At 38.4% G+C, this 20,268-nt stretch overlaps 1 protein-coding gene across 4 annotated transcripts in view; it reads right to left on the bottom strand.

Moving 5' to 3' along the window:
- Positions 1–1,851: 1,851 nt before the first annotated feature.
- The window catches only part of LOC132912277 (poly(rC)-binding protein 3), an 86,168-nt gene continuing 67,751 nt past the window's right edge, over positions 1,852–20,268 (bottom strand). For 3 of the 4 annotated variants that reach the window (XM_060969620.1, XM_060969622.1, XM_060969621.1), the window contains exons 6-8: positions 16,985–17,081; positions 15,079–15,358; positions 9,019–9,865 (exon numbers count right to left, since the gene is read on the bottom strand). In XM_060969620.1, coding sequence (XP_060825603.1) covers positions 9,487–9,865; positions 15,079–15,358; positions 16,985–17,081 — 756 coding nt within the window. In that variant the 3' untranslated portion in view covers positions 9,019–9,486. Of the gene's footprint in view, positions 2,653–9,018; positions 9,866–15,078; positions 15,359–16,984; positions 17,082–20,268 lie in introns of those variants that run through there. The other variant, XM_060969623.1, reaches the window with a different exon arrangement.

Below are 20,268 nucleotides of genomic sequence, written 5' to 3'. Positions count from 1 at the left end.
GAAAATAACAATCGAGAATCGTGCGATGATAAATTCAAAGCTTTACAGAAACCCCGAATGGTAGCTTCTTTGTTCGATTACTATCGTCCGATTCTACTGCAGTTCCTTTGTCTGATCACGATCGTCCGATTCTACTGCAGTTCCTCTGTCTGATCACGATCGTCCGATTCTACTGCAGTTCCTCTGTCCGATCACGATCGTCCGATTCTACTGGAGAGCGATCTCCGGTACATCTTTACAAATAAAATTCGCCAGCCAAGAAGGATCAGGAAAAAATAAAAAAAAAAAAAAAAAAGAAAAGAAAAGTAAAGAAACGTCAAGTTACCTATACTTTAAGAGGGGAAATAAATTGCAATTTATAAAAAGTTGAATTATTAAAAGGAGATTGATAAAATCTGAAAGTTATTTCCTTTGTCTGGTATCTGTAGTTGGGAAATATAATTGTTAAACAATTATTTTCTTACTCTCCACGAATATTCTGAATATTCGCTCGAAACCAATATGTCTTTAACGAAATCTATCGATTAATCGACACTTATAAACAAAAAGATTTAGCGAGAGATTTGTTCGTCGGAGAAAATGAAGACATCAGTGACAAAGAAGACTTTGTTAGATGGAGAATCTAAGAGGAGTATTCCTGTTGGATATCTCCGTACTAGAGGTTTCAATGGTTCTAATCTTAAACAAGATTAATTTGAAAATAATAAATCTCTAGAAACGAGATCTCGAAGAAATTGTCCAAAGAGAGTTGGTGATCCCGTTCGGGGATGATTTCACGTTTTAAATTAGCTAAATGGGTGAAAAGAAACCCATCAGTCTCCATTCCTTAGAATAGCCAGCAATATAGAAAAAACGCTAACAACCGGCCTAATAATATTATATAGTTATTCAGCGTCTTTGCTTCACACATTCATGATTAATAATAATTATAATAATAATTCTCTCGTACTATGTTGACCGAAAATATTAGACTACCCCTTCTGCTATCGGATCTTTGGTTCCATAATTGGTGCTACGAATTGTGCAACGTTATATCGCGCGATACCAACGAGATTCAATTTTTGTTCGAAATTGCCTAGAATACTTTCTAGGTTCTACGTTCTAATTTCGCCTAGAATGCTGAAATTTTGTATTTTAACCACGTTGTTAAATCGTATTTAACGATCTTCTAAGAATTACAAACAATGGAAGAATTGAAGCAATAGTTGGAAGATAATTTATATCATCGAGTATCGTTTTAAAGATCAATGTATTCTGGTGATTAATTCAATTAGGAATTTTAGTAAAATTAGTTGGAAGCACAACGTAACATGGTTCGTACAAATTTGTATAATTGAACGTAACGTTGACACAACTTCGAACAGAAATTAAGTTGGTGCTGTTTCAATACAAAATTGCACGTTTTTACCTTCTCCGATCGAAGGTAGCAATATTTTTACTATACAACTGACACCTACGGAAACAAAGATCCAATCATCGAGATGCCGATGATCCGAGATTTTCGGCCGCCGTAGTATTTCTCTCCCGCCTCTCTCATCTATTCTCGTTTTGTTTTTTTTTCTCTCGTTTTTTTAAATATAAAAATGAAAACTAACATATCTTTGGCTTGTTCCCTTTACCAATCGGCAGCAGCCACCGTGTGTGTGTGACGGGCTGCGGCGTGCATCGTTATTATTTGTTTCTTTTTTTTTTCACTTTGTTTGTATGCTTGTTTTGTTTCATTTGTTCGTTTAAATATCTTTTTGTACAGTTTTGTACACTCGAGTATATATATATATATGTATTTATATATATCATATAACCGTGTACGCGCGTGCGTGTCTTCATCGTCTCTACTTGCATGTATTATACTTCTTATTTTTTTTTCTTCATTTTTTTTTTTTGTTCTTTTTATATACCATTATTATTAAGCGCGTGCTCGATTTAATCCCTTTTCTCTCTGCGTTCTCGCCACTTATGTACACCTCTGTGATTCTCTTGTCGAGAGCGCGCGCACAATATTCTCACGTATGCATGTACGACGTGTGTATGTGTATGTGTCAGTGTGTGTGTATAATATATATATATATATATATATGTCTCTATACCTCTGTGTGTATACGTGTTTATGCATACAACGTGTATCTAATCTCTGGTGACGTGTATCTCACGCCTACCACTCTCTGCTTTTTATCGCTTTTATAACGTATACCTACATGTATACGTTTATATAAATATTTATATGTGTATGCGTGTACGTGTATGCAAGTCTCCCTTTTCTTTTTCCTATCTTGACGATGTGCTCCATTTTTGTTGTTCATCTTTTGCTCACCGTGTGTCTGTGTGTGTATTTGTGTAGTATCGTGTGTGCTCTTGTTCCTCTCTCAACCAAGTGTGTGCTTTATAATCGTGTATATGTATCATGTATGCGTGGGTGTAATACGAGTGTTAAAAATGTGTGTCGATTAGCAAGCTGGTTGAACACAGTGCGTGGCCCAGCCCCAGATGCCATTGACAGCTTCGCGTGCGTCGTGACGCCCCGCGTCCTTTCGACGACGACAACGACATACGTATGTGTCTCACCACTTTTAGTGGATCGGCGACTTAACGATGTGGTCCGGCGGGATGAAGTGGTACGCGGGTATCGACAGTCCCGTCGTTTCCTGTGATATCCTGAAACAGAATTGGCCGTGTCTGTCAGACCGGATATGATCTTTGCGAAGCAGCGCCGATTCCCTGGCTCGATACACGCGAGCCGACCGTGGACACGACCAAACGCTCTCGTTTGCTCGGTTCCTCTTGTTGGATCGTTTTCGGGGAACGTTTCTCAACGACAGAGCAAAAACGTAGGTAGAAATAAGTTACAAGATTTATTTAACTCGAAGGTTTCTTCTTCATGTCGAGCACTTTCATTGACTTTTGCTATTTCGAATAGTCTTTACATCGAAGAGCTGACGAAAGGCTAGTTCGTGTATTGTTTGATAGGAGCAAGCAATGTACGTTACGTCAGGTTAGTAAGGAATTTAATTAAATGTCTTGATCGAGTGCACACGTGTGATTAGCTTCGAAACAATTGATTTGGAGCAGAAATACAACAACATCGAACGTTTTATGAAACACTCTGATTCGTTTAAATTTCATCGTATAAGATATAACATTATGTTATACAACGTACTATAAAAGACAGCAGACATCGTGCGAGAAAATGTACATTTTTCAAGAATTTTTCTAAGAATCCCACTGTTTCAGATTCTGTTAAGTTTGTCCTTTTTGAAATATCAACACGCTTCTCTAATTTCTTTTTACACTTTCTGCTATGTTCCGATGAATTACTATGTGCTATTAAGTCATGGATTATGTCTGATGGAATTTTAGATATTTAAATATCGAGGTACATATCGAGAAAAACAATTTTTAACTTTTTAACTTCTTCCTTTCGTTTTGCTCTTCATTCCAGGATATATTAAACAAGATCAATACTTACACAAACAGCGAAAAGCAATGAACAAGTATATTCACCACTCGCAATCGAAACAGTGAAATAATTAAATCAAGAGACGATCCTATATTTAACTTAAATTTTCGAATTTGTTAATATCCGTGGAAAATATTTCCCCGACGATTGCACGCTGTTTCTCTTGTTTAATATATCTCGAAATGTGTAAAAACAATCATCCACGAGAAGTAGCTATTCCCTCCAAATCAATTGATGTTTCTCTGTCTTTAATATTTCACAGAATAATTACACTGTACACTCGAAAATAAAAAAGAGGGAAGAAAAAATACTATTGCAAGGAATTAGCACACAAACGAAAATACAAATCTCGAACCTTCAGAAATCTAAATAATAATCTAAGTTCAATCCTGATTTTCTTTGATATAGCAGAAATCTATATCTAAATAATAATCTAAATCTATATAATGATATAATCTATAATAATAATCTAATCTAAATCTAAATAATAATCTAAGCTCAATTAAAAAAATCCTGATTTTCTTTCATATAGCAGAAATATCTTTTAAACGAAATTTTTATATTTTTCCAAAAGGTGCAAACGAGTGCGCTTCGTCGTCTCCCTCGTTCCTCAGGTAACATGCGACAGATCTACGGAAGAAGATCCTCGAAAATCGAGGTACAGATTGCTCTCGATTACACCCTCTCGACATGCACAGTCTCCACGAACATCTTCCGTGAACCGTCATTAAAATCCAAAAAAAAGTGGAAAAAAAAATGAAAAAAAAAAAAAAGAAGGATAGAAAGGGAGATCACACAAACGCCGCGTATCGATAACAGCGTAGTCAACGCGGTCTCAAATGCAATGTACAGTTCTCAAAAAAATGTTCGAGCGGAAACATGCATGGAAGGGTGTGCATCGAATTGATAGTAATCATTCGCGTAGAATGATTCCCGGAGGGGTTCGGATGATCTGGTCGGTAAAATCGGTTCTGGTTGGCAACTCCGTTGGTCGCGATCATCGTCTGTTTCACGATAAAAAGTTAGATTACAAAAAATGAAAAAAATCAAAGAAAAATGTGAAAACATGGAAACTAGATACAAAGGTGACGAAAAAAAAAAAAAAAAAAACGATGGAACGTTAAATATTTGAAACGGGTATTTCGAGAGAGCCGGTTAATTAATAGATAAAAAATATATATAAAGAAAGAAGAAACAAAGAAACGAATAGAGTAATAAGAATAAGATCGCTAGTTGCCGAAAATTGGGAAGAAGAGTATGTGTCGATTAACGGGACTACAAAGGAGCGGATGGTGCTTACCAAAAACGGGCAGGAGCCTGGGTCAAGTTGTTTGGATGGATACATCTTCTCTCTCTCTCTCTCTCCCTTTTTCTCTACACCTCTTTCTGTACGAGTCTCTCCACTCTTGGTACGTATCTTTTTTTTTTTTTTTTTCTTTTTTCTCGAAATATATATATGCACGTATGTACACATAACATAATGCATGTACACTCTGCGTATCGTGTTTGCTATACATAGAGATTTGTATGCTATACGCGGCAATAGGTTGCAATGTATCTCGATTGCAAACAGAAGATTTGCGTGAACGAGGCACGCGACGATCTTAAACATTTTTCTCTTTTAATCGTCGTTTCGTGATTGCAGTAAAAAAGAAAAAGAAAAAAAAAAAAAATAAAAATATAGGCAAAATATCGATGGTGGATGATATTTCCCCATCGACTGTTTTATGTCGATCGGATGCTACTCTCCTTGATCCTTCGAGGATTGGATCCAGACCAAATCGACGAACGAGAAAGGAATCTGAGAGACATTTTTCATACGAGGCAGAGCGACTCTGGTGGAATATGATGATTGTTACAAATTGAATTGATCCACAAACCGAGGATAATCGAACAGTGCAAACGAGTGGCATTGGTTTGATAATACGTAGCTTTCTTTACCTTTAAATCGCACTCTATATTTATACGTGAAGTTTTGATATAAAATTGTGGATCATCAATGACATATCAAAGATATTTCTGGTCCTCCTGTTCCATCTTTTTTCCAACAAAATCTCCAACAATATTCATACATCTCACGTTCATCATTAGCGACGCACAGTTCACAAAATTAAACTGTTATATGCTTCACCATTAAGAATAATAAAAAATGCTCAAATATATCAAAGGATTAAAATATCAATTCTCTAACATATCTGCATATATCCATACATCATCCCTTGCACACGGACCAACGTAACAAGAATAGCCAAAAAGGAAGCTACGATTACAAATTCATTTTTTATATCTATTTTTGTTTTGAATGAAAAATCCGCTGTCGCTCGTTGTAAAATTCGACTCTCTTTCGTTTTCACGTTGTTCGATTTGACGCGGATCAGAGGCGCTCGTTCCACGAAACACGAGGCCGGTTTCTAAAAGGAGGTAGCAACAATAAAAGTACAGCAGAAGCGAGAAACGTGGTCGCGCAAAGTACTACAGAATTAGTTTCTTGCAGGGAGGCTGGATCGATGGGAACGTATAAATAACGGTAGAACTCGCGCAGAACAGCGCGTATTTACAGCTAACCATACCTTTGTCACATTTTTCTCATTTTCTGAGAATCAACGATTCGAAAGAGCAATATTCAATACAGAGAATTCATCGTAACAAGACTAATAGTAGCGTTTTAATAACACAATAATAATTATTATTTGTAGCCGCCACTACTATATAATATTATCCAACAAGATAATAATTGATTATTATACCAAGGCAAACTGTTTGAAAATAACTATAGTGCATTGCGAGACCTCGTTCTAAGGAATACCGAGATATTTGATTATCTCTTTTTCTCGTGTGTTCAATTCTCGTCGAAATTGCTTCTTTTTCACAAAGTATTTCATCTGTTTTCTTTTTTTGTATTAAACACGCCTAGCTTTATTTAACAAGGTGAGATACAGGGTAGCTAATGTCTTGTTAAGCACACAAGCTCTGCGACATCGTTTATAAGAGACCAATATACAGTTGAAGACTAACATTACCTACAAAATCCTGTGTGTGTATACTCTTTGAATCTTGATATATTTTGTCAAACCTCCCTTCTCGCCTTAACGATGAGAAAGAAAAAGAAAAAGATCGCTTTAGTTTCATCGTATTATTTTTCTCTCGTTCACGCTAGTTTCTCTTTCACTCTATCCTATCACACGCACTCTTTCTCACTTTTTCTCACTTGCAGAATCTTTGTCTGGTCGATTTTTCACGGAAATCGCCACCAACGTGAGAAATCATTATTGTCTCCAAGAGAGAACCAAATATATGTATGTAATATGGGACAAGACTACATATGGGTGTACAGAATGTCAAACGCAATATGAAGTATCATTTATTATACTACGAGCTGCGAGATCGTGTTCACGATTTATTCGATTCAATAATTTCGTTCGATATCACTTCTCTTAATAACGAATAACAATAAAACGTTCACAACGCTCGACTTTATCGATTTCTAAACTAAAATAATTGCATGATAATCGTTTTGTAAAATAACATTCTATATACGACGGCGTCTCTTTCAATGGTAGCTTTTAAGTGTTAATTATACAAACGAATGAAAATAAACGAGGCTTCACAAATCCAATAAATGGAGAAATAAAAAAATTATAAAAAAGCTGGCAAAATCGTAGTACGTAACTTCGAGCGATCGTGAAGAACGAAGAATCCGATCTATCGTGATCACGATATCGCGGCAAAAATCGGTGAACAAGCGTTCTAGCACTCGTCGATCGTAAATCTACATCCGCTTGATCTATGCAACGTATTTTCTCTCTCTCTTCCTCTTTCTCTCGCTACGAACTAGAAATTGAGCACACAAACATTGATCTGGGAGCTCGTACGCAGCCGATCGTCATTAAAAATCGACGTCCATTCACCGTGTCTTTACTTCTTTTTCGATCCTCCCTTATCAACCTAACAAAATTGATCGACTCGATTCATATTCCCATCTTGATCGACTCATATTTTATTGAAATATCATTCTTCGTTCGTCGTTATATCTTCGTTCTGCATTTTACATTCTTGAGGGACGAGCCAGAAGAAAAGACTGATCGATCCGCGGCGAATGCGACTTTTCTCTTCGATAAAACACGATCTTTTTCATCTATTTTTCATCCTTATGTTTCTGTGTACGTGTGTCTGCGTATGTCAGTTGTATAAGTGTAAACAACAGATTGTGTATACGTATCTAAAATGTTAATTAACGCTAATTAATCTGAACTCGCTGGGGGAATCGTTACTTTCTTCTCTATCTCCCGTATATTAATATTTACGTGTATATGTATACACACACACACACATATATATATATATTATTTATATATACATACATATGTTAATAATAATATATATATATATATATATTGTTATCTATACATATATATGTTTCTCGTGAATATGATTATTTGCTTTATTCGTATATAATTATCATCCTTACAATAAAACGACCACTATCGTAAATCGATTGATTACTTTGCGTATATTTTATTTCTTTCCCTCTGTCTCTTTCGCATTTAGCGAGTACAATATGTCTATGCTCACTCCGATCGTTCGAAGAAGCGGCGTTTATACCTCATGTCGAGGTATGAATAAGCTCTCTTGTCATTATTCTCTCATTTTGTTCTTTCTTCATTTATTTTTTTAACCTCTTCTCTTTCTCTCGCGCTGTCGCGATAGACCATATTCTATTTCCGGATGAAGTGTCCGGCGTTGATTTCAGAGCACGGTTACATGATTACGGACACGATGCGTATCTGAACACGCCATTACGCTTCGCTTTTTCTCATTTTTCATTTCCTCTCATTCAACTCTCTCACACTCTTCTCTCATGTAGGTACATTCTCTCGTGTAAACGATGTAAAAGATATAATCGAAAAAAAAAAAGAAAGGAAGAAAAAAGAAATCATAGTAATATCTAATAAATGTTGCACACGTCGTTTCCAACCTCTTTTTTGTTCCATTATTTATTTCCTTTCTCTACTAAAAATTCCGACACGCGCGACATATTTAGCTCTCTCTCTCTCTCTCTCTCTCTCTCTCAAAATTGAAAAGTGGTCGGGCTATATAGCTACAAGAAAAAATTACATCGGAATCGCCTAACGCTACTAAGAGCCTTTTATACTTCCGACATTAATCAATTAATATAATTCATCATAATTATGTTATATATATGTATACATATATATATATAAAAAAGGCTGTTTCGCGACGGTGCACAAGCGGTCGCGCCCTCCGAGTCGACGTCAACTAACCATCATCGTGCGGTATACGATGTATTATGATTTTCTGAAAATCAAATACCGTTATCCAATAAAACAGAAAATGTATACGAAACGGGGAAAGGAAATCGTGTTAAAATCGCGCGTTTCGCAGAGCAAGTGATACGTTCAGACTAAAAGTAAGTCAGATTCGGAGGTCGTGTCGCGCTTAATGTGAAGGCCCGAAGACTTAGCGTCGGATCTCGCCTTTAAACCATCTCTCAACCTTCCTTTTCAAAAAGTAGAAATACAAATTGATTGGTACATTCTATATCGTATACAAAAAAAAAAAAAAAAAAAAAAAAAGAGGAAGGAAAAAGAAAAAGAAAAGAAGAAGAAGACTATGTATATATATATATAAAAAAAAAAAAGAAAAAAAACGACAGAAAAACACGAAGGTCGATGCCGCGACCAGCAATTGTAGGACGCAAGTGGCACGGTCGTCGCGCGTCTTACCCTATGCATCACGCATCATCATCGCTATGATCGCTGGTAGTCCGTTCTGAAACTATCGTGTTGGTCCGATCCTTAGCCAAGTCTTGATCAGGACTCGCGCTACCCTGGCGTCCGTACGCACTTTTCTCCGATGTAAATCTCGTGTTCCGTGTGTGTATGATAGTGGTGGTTGTGGTATTGGTGGAAATCGTGGCATTGGCTGTAATGGTCATTGTGATGAGTAATGCGTGTACGTGTAACGATCTCCCTGATCTCGCGTCTCTCCTTCGTTTCTTCGTGGTCGGTGGCTCAGTACGGGTTGTACTTGGTGCGCTCGGATTTGAATTTGCCGCTCTCGGTGGGCCCGGGTGCGCCAGGGCTACGTAGCCTCGGCGTGAACTTGTGCGACCGGTGAACGCCGGTTGTCTGGACCGGAAGAGCGGATGCAGCCGCACCAGCAGCGCCACCTAGCAATTCCGTGAGTCCGCCGAGGGCGGTGAGGCTAGATAGGGCGTTGAGGGCGCCTGGCTTGCTTAGCAGCTGAGCCAAAGGAATGGCGCTGGCCAAGGGAGAGGCAGTGGTAGTGGTAGTAGAGGGAGAAGCACTGGCCCCGGATGCCCCGGGAGTGGTACCGCTGCCAGGGGTTTGGGTATTTTGGGCCTCTAGGTTAGCTTTCTGCAGTTCAACACTGGGGAAAAGACACAAAATGTAAAAAGGTCAGGGTGGGAACGTTCCTCTCGTATAAAAACAGTTTTATGTAGTTTTATGTAAGTATATGGGCGCGTGTGTTATGTTTGCGTGTGGCTACTTTCGTGTTTCACATATATATATACTTATATATATATATATATGCGTGTACAGCGGTGCTCGATTAAATTACAATTAAATCGAGGATCAGATTGCAAAGCTCGCGATGAGGGCGACGATTTTGTTTCGTACGGGAGGACTCGAGATTTCCTCGACAGAGGGGAAGAATAGACTTAGCGGAAACAAGTGAGAGGACAAACGAGAGACTAATGCAAAAGACACGGTAATTGAGTGGAGCGAATCTGCACGTTTCTTGGGCATAATTTTTCTTATACCGATTGACGTTTAGATAGACTCAAATAGATCAAGTATAGGGAAACTGTCGAACGAATATAGTAAGATCAGTAAGGTCAGAGAAACGTGATGGGATACCAGTCCCAAAACTCTTATCATTTTATAGCAAGGTTTCATTCCAATATATAGGAATATGATCGCTATTTTCACTTATTCCAACTATGTCTATTCGCTGTGTTTGTCGATAGGTTTAATTTACACTCGACGGTTCGAACAGTACAGGGAGTATAAGCGGATTTTGGGTCGTTCGAATTTAGGCGAAACTCTATTGGAGTTTAAGCGAGCACTACTGTACGTGTTTCCTTTTGTCGGACAGTGTTTCGATAAACGATCGGATGAAAAGAAAGAAATATACAGAAAGGAAGAGTCGCAGCGACGTGTACACGAGTAACAGAGGCTAGGAAATGAAAAGAGGCGAATCATGGCGATGTGTGAGATATAGTAAAATGAAAATAATAAGACGGGTCCGCTAAAAGAACAGAGTTGTTATATCGATTAAACAGAAATAGATCGAAAGAGTGACAAGGTGGTGTGGACGCTAAGTGTGATGTATGTCAGGCGCGAAAAGAAAGAAAGAAAGAAAGAAAAAAGAGAATAGAAAGAAAAGAAAGACTTCGAGTCGCAAGGTTTTCAACAGGCTTCACAGAAAGAGAGAGTTATGCCACAGGTGTGTTCTATGGAGCGTGATACTCTCACGTACACCGGCTACGTGGTTGTTCGTGGGGGGGTGGGGGAGACTTTTCCGTCGTCGGGACGCGTTTTATCGGTCTCGAGACACCGTGCACCGACGAACCATCGGCATCTGTCTGTATCGTTTTTCATCCAACGACATACAGCCGTCACGTTTCGTCGATCGTACACGATGCAGCCTCTAAGAGCACCGAAAATGGCGTCCCGATGCGGAGGACACGCTGCGAGGAGTTGCCGTCATCGAAAAGGACGTTCGACTGCGTTCGTTTCGATCACCAAAAAATAACAATTTCACTTTCGTATCTCGCAAAATTCCTCGACCTCGAAATTTTCCAGAAATTTCTTGTTCCTAGTCGAAGAACGCTCAACGTCCTTTTCTTCTGACGCAGCACAGAGCCATAGTCCGTTGCACATGACACATAAAAACAGGAGAAGTTCTCCGAATATACAGAGAATACTTGTAAAAAATAAAAAAAAATAAAAATAAAAAAATAAAAAAAGAAAGAGAGAGAAAGAGATAGAAAGAGCGAGAAAAGAAAAGCAACAAGCGTTCGAACATCGATCAGCATGTAATGACATCGAATTTGTATGAGTCTTTTCAAAACGGTATCGCATCACGGATACTTTAGCAAAGTGGAATGGAACGTAGCATGGCTCTGTGAATCACTGAAAAGCGGAAATCAAACTAAACGGGGCACAGCACTTGCACTCCGCCGCCTACGGGTATCATCTGTACGGTAACTATGCAGCAGTTTGACCAGTTGCTGAATTTGCTGATCCAGCGAAATCGTTGCCACGATAATTGGCTCGTACGTCACGCGTATACAGGACGAACGGAAAGCGGAATTGAACGCGGCAGAGTGCAGATCTTGGCCGCGGGAATTGTGCTCGGGGGGATGATAAACACGATACGTAATAATCATGACGACCAAGTGGTTGAGCGGGTATTACAAGAAGTAATAATCGGGATATATGACGAATATATTTTTCGGTCGCTATTCAGATGCAGTAGTATAAAAATATATATGAGTGACAATCTGGAATAAAATATAATATGGATTATAATTCGTAAAAAGTGGGAAGAAATAGAATGTGAAGAAGGTTTGTACGATTCGCGTTTTCAAATCGGCTAAATATATATAGATATACAGGACAATCGTGCTTGGTACTCGTGCTATTTTTGAGGGGTGGCGAAAAACTGGGGCTGGTTTGGCAATTGCTCGTTTTCCAGAGCCTTTGAATATGCGCTACAGGGACGCGTTTTCGATCGTTTCGAATCTCGTCGACGACTACGTTAGTACACGTTTCTATATTTATTTTCGTTCAATTTCTCGAAATTTATGAAAAGAATGGAAAGAGATAACAGTCCCATAGCACGATATTATATATTAAGTATTGTAAGATCTACGTCCGTGCACGTTCGTTATCTTTTGGTAAAACGCTATGATCAGCGGCGAGGAAACGTACAAATTAGAACATAAAGATGCGACTGCGTGACACTCTTGGCGAAGGCGAATTGCAGAAACAAAAATTGAACGATCCATCATTCCGATAATTTTAACAAATAAACGATAGTTTGGAAAATAAAGTAATAAAATATAATCTACGATAAATATCAAATTCTCCAATACGATTAACGCTATGTTCCGTTCAGAGGAGCACGTTTTCTCGCGAGCGTATTACGTCAGACATAGGACAAAGTCTAAATTGCATTGAATGCAACACACGGGAAACTTTATCGGATTAAAACAAGTGAATCATAGTTTTCTAAAATCGAGTTTGGATTTCCAAGATTCGAACCTGTCTTTGCAACCATGTTATTTATTATATGCTTAATTATAGATCAATATTCAAGCGATTAATCTCATCGAATTTAAATACTCTATGAAAACACCGTATTAAGCCTTCGCCAAAAGCGAGTTCGACCGAGAAGAAGCTTTGGGTCGTCGTAAACCGAACGACTGGGGTATTTGAAGAAAAAAAAAAGATAAAAAAATAAAAAAAAAGGAGCTGTAGTGATGCATAATTGCTTTTTGCAGGACTCTTCGGGAGAAGATCGTCTAATCAAAACGGAACGATATATTGCTGTAATCGTTCGACTACGTGTCGTATATCTGTCATCGTGATTGTATACTATATATATTCTTTTCTTTTTTCAAAATCTTTTTTTTTTTTGCTTGAAAGGACAGCCAGCGACAAATGGGAAACAGATGTTGAGCGGAGTTGTGTCTGCAGGATACTCAGGGTACTGGACCTGGAAAGCAGGACCTGGAAACAAAGGATTAAGATCCTCTTCCGTCGTGGCAGACGAAGATATTGTCTTCCGGCGTCTCCGCGTTGACGGCGATCCCTTGGTTCGCGGTTGCTGCGTCGTCTTCACAGGCTATATAATCTTACTTCACTACGAGAATATCTCACCTGTATACGCTAGAGAGACCGAGGTGGCGGTCCACGACACGCGTTGCACGTCACCACGTACCTCCACATCGAGGGATCACCTCGTATCTTAACACTCGTGCAACGTATCCATCTCACATAGAAAACGCTCGTTGCTGCACCGCCACCTCTTTCATGTAACACTTTTCTGGCGTCGACGTGCCGGGAAAACGACGCACTTCCCGACTATAACCTGTTAGCTACGATACGCGACAAAAACCATAGCAACAAACCTATACCTGTGAGTGTGTACTGATTTTTAACGCGAATATAACACAGCGTACACAGAATCTCTGTAAATAGATGGGTAGATCGTGGATCTTTATGCATTTACGGAAAATTCTAAGGAGAACGTGAAATTGTCACATACGTTAAATTACAAACCACTATAGAAGACGTTGAAACACGAAGCATTTTATGCAATTTTCGATCAACGAGTTATCTGTCTATCGAAGCTCTATTTACGTAATCATGCGTTCGCAAAAATACAAATCCGCAGAAATATCCACAACCTAGCGTTGATTAAAGATGATGGCGATAGTTTGCAAGGTCGTTGTAGCCAGCTCGTCGCCGCCAGAGGCAACAGTAACAACAGTAATAAACATGATGGGAGGTGTCGCGATGACGGCAATTCGACTATTCCCTTAGTCTCACTTGATCATCTTCAAGACACCAAGGCTAAGAAAGGTAATTACAGAAGGAACGAGTGTAACACAAGAGAAAAAAAAAAAAAAAAAAAGAAAAAGAAGAAAAAATAGACAGGCGAATCAAAGGGTTTCTTTTTTGTTCTTTTTCTCTTTATGAGGTGTCGACGGGGAACTTGGGCTTCCATTTTCTCCGTCGTCGAGGGGGATCGTGTAAAAAAAATTTCTACACCGGCGACATGTACACATAAGTCAAGATCCGATCCAACGATCGTTTCACGTTGGATCCAGAGAAGGAAAGAAACCAGAAAGTTAAAGAGGTTCGTTGGGGGTGCGGGTGGAGGGTTGGTGGTGGTGATGTGTCGCGAGATATCGCAATACGTAGCCGGGACGAGTTCGACATGTACCGATAGGAATAATGGAAAAATTCCTAAACAATGTTCTCTCTCTTGGATCGAGAGAAAGTAAACCGATCTCGTCGAGAGAACGTTGCACGATCGATCGGATGCTATGTATCTATTTGTGTATTTCATATTGGAACATCCAACGAGTAATACGGATTTTTCGATATTGTAGGTACAAGGAACCAAGAATTTGTTGCAATTGATTCATCGAGGGCCAAAAATCGTATAAACGTAAATAAAGATTGTTTTGTTTAGAAATATATTAGCATAATGATAGATACCTTACACCTAGAAGCTCACTGCGTAAATTATATAGATAAAAGAAGTCTGAAATTGTTTTAAAACAAAGTACTTCTTCTTCAGACGCTCCTTAATAGATTGGTCACTGATTACATTTCTAAATTTTCTACGACAGCGACCCATTCTTCATAGAATTCCTCTCGTTCACAACAAATTCCATTATTCTAAATGCATCTATCGGAAAAGCTGCATTACTTATGGGATTAATCGGGAACCATAAATATCGATCGTCCAACGTTCTTCGTCCTTTTCTTTTTTTTTCGTTTTCTTTTCAAGATGGCAGGCAAGCCAGAGTGATATCTATGCTCCAGTGCCACGGTACTCACCTCATGCTGATGAGATACTGTGCCAGTGCCACAGCGTCCGGATTTCCGGTGATGGTGATCGTACGATCCGTGGCGCCACCCTCCCTCTCCTCGCAGTTGCTGATTCTGATCATAGCGCCGGAGATCTGACGGATCTCAGCGATCTTGGTACCACCCTTGCCGATGATGCAGCCGATCAGCTCGTTTGGCACGGTCATCTCGTGCGTCTGATTGTTCGCCGCTGGCTGTTGCCTGTTCGTGTTGCTAGTACGTAGCTGACTACCAGCCAGTGCCGCTAATGCTGCCAAAAAACCAGCAACATTTTGTATATTTGCAACGTACATAATTTCTGGGTTAAGGTTTAAGGTTTCAGATTTAAAGCATTCGTAGCGTAGATTGACTTTTTACGATTCTTCAACTTTTCACGATATCTGACACTCTGTGTATTATCTATAAAGCGATTCGATTGTCAAAGCGCCTAGCTTTGTCGAAATGCGAATATTCATCTTCAAAGTCGATGGTTTTATCGCGTGATTCCTATAGCGAGACGCTGCGAAAGTTACTTTCCGATTAATCGCGGAAGAACCATTTTTGCCAAGTTGCCAAGAAAATACTATGTCGCGTAGGCTGGGAGGATCTTCCTCCCTTTTCCTTCTTTTTCTATAAGAAAAATTTAGTCCTCATCGTTGTCGAATAAAAGTAACGCGAAACGTAATATGAGTCGTTTCAGCGTTCAAAGTGCAGTATATTATAATGTTATAAGGTTGCTGTTAGTGTGCGCGAGTAGAAAGTACAGACGACCAAGAGATATCTTCTTAGCGACAGAATCTCAGACATGCGTGGAGACTATGACTTTGCAGTCTCAGAGTGTTTTACTTCTGAGAGATATTGCCGCGCTACAAATACCTTAAGTTCTCTAACCAAGTGCAATTTTTAAATGTAAAAACTACGCTGTATAGATTGAGTAATAAATAATAATAATAATATAATTTTTGGCTAATTCTTCCACTGAAATCCATACGTCGTACGATCACGCGGAGTACTATAATTGTTACGACAATACATGAATCATTATGTATTTTCTATTTTAAAATCTACCACACGTGGTTATGGACCACATGTACATACAATGTCCAATTAGGTGAATAACTGTATGCAAAGTGCACGCGAAACAGCAATGTTTTTAGATTTTCTAAACAAAACTATCGCAGTACATCGTCATTTTAATCCACGGTGCAAAGATTAATATTTTTACATATTTGTTTGGAGGCGTTCAGTTGGCTCGGAGGTCGAAGCTGGTCGTTTTACCGCGGTGAAGTAAGATGTTTGTAAAGTGGCGAGGTTTGCATAGTGACTGCCAAAAGCATGATTTCATTCTATAATATTTTTGAAACCATTGTTGTTTGTAAAATAAAAGTTTGTTGCGCAAGCCTGTAGATTCTCGTACAACGCGTTCTACGTACGTAAATAATTTAAGCGATTTCACGAGGTGACTTTATAAATTTCATACATCGCACAAGCAATTCTATCGAATTCTCAAAATTTAGAATTCTCGAAAGGCAATAATTCTCAGCCGCATTTGTATCGATTCGTATTCGTTCAGAAGCTGAACCGATCAACCGCATAAATTAAAAGGTAGAAACAGCGACGAGCGTGCAAACACTGTATCTTAAATGTACTTAAAATGTTCTATTAATTATGTTATCTTCTCGTGATAAACAAGCTGGTAGAACCAAGTAATTTGATTTTAGAAAATCGTATCTATCGTAATGAAATTGAGAAACAAGAGAGAGGGTTGAAAAGTTTAGCTTCTGAAACATTCATTTACAAATTGAGAAAATAAAACAGCTTGTGCGATCATTACGAATAAATAAATAGTCACGAGTGTTACAGAGTATCGTAATAAAACGAGGAATTTTTGACGTACCTGCTGGATTCAATCCACCTGTATTGGCAGGTGTGGCAAGGCCTCCGAGGCCAAGAGCCGCGAGTCCGGCCAATGGATTGCTACCAAGCTTGCCCATCTGTAACAACGACGAACAAAATCCAACGCTCAACAAAAACATGTGCCGCCGCTCGAACGATTTTTAAAAAGTGCTTTCAGAGGGATATTATACGAAGACACCGATAAAATATAGATCTAAAAAAAAGGAAACGATCAATCTGCCTGCTTTCCTCGCGCGTCTCACATTCGAGGATCGTCGATCAAACTAGACGAAAGAGAAAAAAAAAAGAAACAAAAGAGAGAAGAAATATCAAAATACAACTGTATGATCAGACAATGGGGAAGAACGAAAACAAACTTCAGAAGAAAACGACCAACGGAAAAATAAGAAAGAAAGTCAAAATGATAAGGTACATCATCATCGTCGTTTGAATAGATAAAACTGTTCGAATTAAACAAGAAGGAAGACAGAGGGGAAAAAAGAAGAGATAGAGGGGAAAGTAAAGAATTCTCTCTAGATTAATCCATCATCGTCGATGATCTATTTGGATTCTACGGTCGTGGCAACCTGCGAGTTTTTTCGCCTGTTCTCACGGTCTCTTCGATGTCGACCAGCAGGATGTCCCGACTTCCTGGGAGCCGATGCAAAAAAATATCCTTCGTCATCTTTCTCCACAAGTTTCCATACTTTTCGATACTTTCACCCTTACTTTGCGTTTGTTTCTTTTCTTTTCCTTTTATCGTCGCTTTGGAAAACGTCACGCTCTTTCAGGAACACGCATAGTGACACAACACTCGCATGACAACCACACGCAACAAGGAGCTAAAAACACAGTGAAAATTAATCGAAGGAACGTGATAGAAAAAACGCGCGACGTTCTAACGTCGGATCGATGTTGAAATCTTGTTTGAATGTGATGTTTGAATCTCCCGTCTTGGTCAACTTGGTAACATCAACTTGGTAATCGGGCAGACTGTTTCGAGAACTATTCGACGTGATTATGCAAAGAACAATGGATCCTCGCTCGACGAGTATACTGAATTTCGTGGCAACGAAACTACTTACTGTTGCAAATAGTTACAAACAGAAGGAATTGGTTAAAAAAAAAGAAGAAGAAAGAAAAAAGAAAGAAAAGAGAGACAGAGAAAGAGCTTCTGACTATCGGACGAATAATGATTGATCTATGGAGAACGATGATAGCATGAATCTCTAATTTCGTACGATTCTACGAATGTTTTAAAACGAAATAAAAAATTAAAGCAACCCTCTGTAACTTTTTTACAAAATAATTCTGATATTGTAAGAAACAATATACTAGAAATTATTATTAGAGAGATTATTAAAGCAGCAATTCGTTCGTCACATTAAACTTAACGATCCTTTCGAGAAAGACTTTTCTCCTCGATATTAACTTTAAAAAGCATCGTGGATGTAATTAATTAAACTTTATAAAAGGATTAAAAATGAAATACCTATATCAGCAACTTTTTAATTACATATCGTTACAGAAGGTTGAAGATGAAACTCAACTAAAAAATTTAACTACCGTTCACTACCGGTCATCAAATTATTACGATCGCCTGAAGAAAAAACTGCAGCAGAATTTCTCATACACCGTTAGAAGCATAAAATACTTTTTACAATCCATAAACGCAAGTCCCTTATCTCTTTGTAAGAAAGAAGTTTGTGTTTCTAAGCTTCATTCTCGATCGGTCTTCGAACAAGCGATAATTTCGAAACGATCATAATAATTCGGCTCGTTGTTACTCATAAACAAAGATGTCGATATTTTCTTGAAGCTTCTCTATCGCTATTAATACCAGCACGCTAGTTACGAACTAGTTTCTCGACGTATGTGTATAGCAATGTACAGCTTGGTATTCTGGAGATCGCTTTGCGCTATTAGGGACCGGAAGCCGAGGAATCCAGGACGCTTTGTGATCCAGCCGGAGAATATGTCTACACACGTACGACATACTATACGTCAGAGGTTGGATCGAACTCGATTCTCGCCGCGAAGATTCTCTGCAAATTAATCGACCGTGGTATCTAGCGAATATTAATAGTTGAGGCGGCTAACTTCTAAAGGAACGAGCTATTAAAAAAGAAAAAACAGACAGAGTAGAATGGGACGGTTAAGGAGAAAAGAGAATATCACGAGACAGCATGCATCTACGCATTTTCTCTAATTTCGACAAATTATTTTGCTTCTTTTACGATTCATTCATATTCGTCTGTTGCAAAATTCTGCTTATTTCAACGAAACTGAAATTGTGTAATTCGTATGACGCGGGTCGTTTCAATATCTAAAAATTATTGAATTTTTATTTAAAGCAGAAAAACAAGAAGAAGATTCAAGTTCGTATTTTTATTAGTTTTTCAAATGTTACGTAAGCAAAAGCGATTTGTATCGTTTCTCATTCTACTGATTCAATTATATTTCGTATTACTTTAGAAAATAATTTAAGATTCCTTGCTTTTTGAGACAATGTTCGAGACGGAATGGAAGTTGGTCGACCAATTTTTCTATTTCTGATCTCTGAACATTAATTACGAAGAAGACTTGGCGCAGAATTTAGCGCGCGATCGATGTGCTCGCCACGAAACTTCCACAGCATCCGACTTCGCGAAAGAACTCGACAAAGTTCCGCGAAGTGACACACACTTACATAAGTAATAACGAAATGCCATGAATAAGTATTCAGCTATTTTTACTTGGACAAATCCTAGCTAAAATATTCCAGTCTTGTGTAAGAGATTCTTTTTCAAAATTAAGATAAAGCATTTTTGCGACCGTCTCTAATTAATATTTTAAGCTTTTACCTCGTTGACCGTTTTCTACTTTAATTTCTATTATAACAATTCCAAAAGCTGAGTACGTAATTCTTCCAGCGATTTCTAATTAATACTGTAAGCTTGCGGTTCGTTGACCGTTTCCTACTTTAATTTCTCTTATAACAATTCCAAAAGCTGAGTACGTAATTCTTCCAGCGATTTCTAATTAATATTGTTAGCTTACCGTCTTCTACCTTAATTTCGATTATGACAGTTCCATAAAAATGTTATTTAAAAAAAAAAAAAGAATATTTCTTTCAATCGATTAAAAAATCAATATATTTCGTAAATTATTTATTTCCTCTCTAAAGTGTCTTTCCCGGTATTTTAGAAGCAAGAGTCCCGCTGATTACGCGCGCGTCGTAATTTTCAAACCGTTCGAATTCCAATTCGCCGGCGAACTCATCGACCGTTCCGCAAACCGACGAAA

Source organism: Bombus pascuorum, chromosome 11 (assembly GCF_905332965.1).
Source record: "Bombus pascuorum chromosome 11, iyBomPasc1.1, whole genome shotgun sequence".
Lineage (NCBI taxonomy): Eukaryota > Metazoa > Arthropoda > Insecta > Hymenoptera > Apidae > Bombus > Bombus pascuorum.
Note: the sequence above shows the minus strand (reverse complement) of the source record. Positions and strands in the feature narration are given on the sequence as shown.